This window comes from Eurypyga helias, unplaced genomic scaffold, assembly GCF_000690775.1.
Source record: "Eurypyga helias isolate BGI_N326 unplaced genomic scaffold, ASM69077v1 scaffold30528, whole genome shotgun sequence".
Lineage (NCBI taxonomy): Eukaryota > Metazoa > Chordata > Aves > Eurypygiformes > Eurypygidae > Eurypyga > Eurypyga helias.
Window position 1 is genome coordinate 1 of NW_010265447.1, and position 1,774 is coordinate 1,774.

The 1,774-nt window shown below is 60.7% G+C and overlaps 1 protein-coding gene across 1 annotated transcript in view; it reads right to left on the bottom strand.

The window, feature by feature from the left end:
- Positions 1 to 231: 231 nt before the first annotated feature.
- LOC104513414 (whirlin-like) overlaps positions 232 to 1,774 on the bottom strand; it is a 3,523-nt gene continuing 1,980 nt past the window's right edge. Inside the window, exons 3-4 of the mRNA XM_010156750.1 lie at positions 1,116 to 1,238; positions 232 to 455 (exon numbers count right to left, since the gene is read on the bottom strand). Of these exons, the coding sequence (XP_010155052.1) occupies positions 273 to 455; positions 1,116 to 1,238 (306 nt within the window). The 3' untranslated portion in view covers positions 232 to 272. The remainder of the gene's footprint in view (positions 456 to 1,115; positions 1,239 to 1,774) is intronic.

A 1,774-nucleotide genomic window follows, 5' to 3' on the forward strand; every position in this document is an offset into this window, starting at 1 on the left:
CCCTCCCCCACCCTCGAGAGGACAGGGATGAAGACTTGAAGGGACGTGCACTGATTTCTGCCCGTTCTCAGCCTGCCCGAGCCGGGCAGTACGTCCGCGGTGGGTGGGGGGACATTGGGGGACGAGATGGGGGGGGTCTGTACGTGCGGGGTGGCACAGCGGGCGAGGGCTCTGCGTGGTGGGATGTTGTTGTCACACCTCGGTGCTGTTCTTTCATCCCCGTTCGGGTGCTCCCCGTCCCCAAGCCACGCTCCTAAAACCCATCTGGGTTCCTAAAGGGCGACGTTGAACTCTGTGACCAAGAAATCGATGTAGTCCTTTTCCTTCAGCTTAAAGGCTTCAGCGATGATACGGGCGGCTTCCCGATGCTCTTTGCCCCGTAGCCCCGTGCCGTTCACCTCCAAAATGACGTGGCCCACCTTCAGCTTCCCGCAGTTGTGTGCTGAACCCCCACGCTGCAGGAGAGAGGTGGTCAGCTCGTGCTCCCACCCCTCCCCCGGCTCAACCCAGGGATGAAATACAGGGCAGTTTTGGGAAATGAAATATTTTGGAAAGAGGGAATGAATTTGGCTTCCCTCCTGCTTGCTCCTGGAGCGCAGCCCCAGCTGGGATGGCCAAGAATAACCAAGGGGCAGTCAGCTCTGCTTTTCTTTTGCAGTAAATAACTTGAATTTTGCCCGCAGATGAACAGCAGAGGAAACGGTGAGGGAAGACAGCTCCCAAGGGCTCAGTTCTCCGGCTATCATCCACCATTCCCCCTCCCCAGTCCTCCATCTGAGCAGAAAAAGGGCGTTTACAGGTATCTGGAGACACCAGCCAAGCTTTCAGGGCTGCCCAGTCTCCCTTCGAAATGCCTGCAGCAAAGCCATGGCTCCAAGGATGTGCTTTATGTTGTGGGATCATCCATGGGACAGGAACGCAATCCTCAGAACCCCCCTCTCCCCAGCAGAACGATGCCCCTGATGCCTGGGGAGATGGAGGGCTATCGAGGGGGAAAGCACACCTCCAAACCCTCCCTGGGGCTGCTCCAGCCGCGGCCGAAGGGTTTTCCTGATCTCCAGGGAGGAGAGGGATGGGATGTGCACAAGGTTCTTCCCGTTCTCAGCCTGCCCTACCTGGATGGTGACGATGCGGGGCAGCGGCTGCCGCGTGTTTGCTCCACCTTCGATGGCGATCCCCAAGGTGGGTGCGCTCTTGGACACTCGGATCAGACACGACGTGGGCTCCAGGAGCCCCGGCTGCGGGGAGAGACAGCGGTGCTGCCGAGGGAGGCCGGCGCCCCATGGCAGGCAGGTTCACCCACGACAGGCTTTCAGGGGACAGGGTCAGCCCCGCTGCCTGTGTTTGCCCTCTGACTCCTGACATCCATGGCCATGATCCCAACCTGGATCGGGAAGGGTTTGGGGAGGGGCGGAGCAGCTCCCCGACTGCCTGCCTATGCTCCCCAACCTTGCCACCACCAGAAACTCTCCAGTTTCCTTCTCCTACCTTCCCTTCCGGGTGACAGAAGGGTGCTTCACTGGTGGCACACGGAGCCCTGCCGCTGTGCCCTCAGAGCCAGGAACTCTGCCACGTCCCAGGCAGCTTCTCGCTGGAGCTGGGAGGGACTGGACTTGCCCAGGATGGAGTGAATCAGCCCTCTCCGCCGCTCCTGGCTCCCTTCCCCACAGCTCAGCCCAGCGGCGAGCTGACAGCTCATTAAACAAAGGCTGAACAACCCAAAAAGCTGCTGGCAGGCAGGGGGGAGCGGCACTGCCCCTTGGCAGCCCTGGGT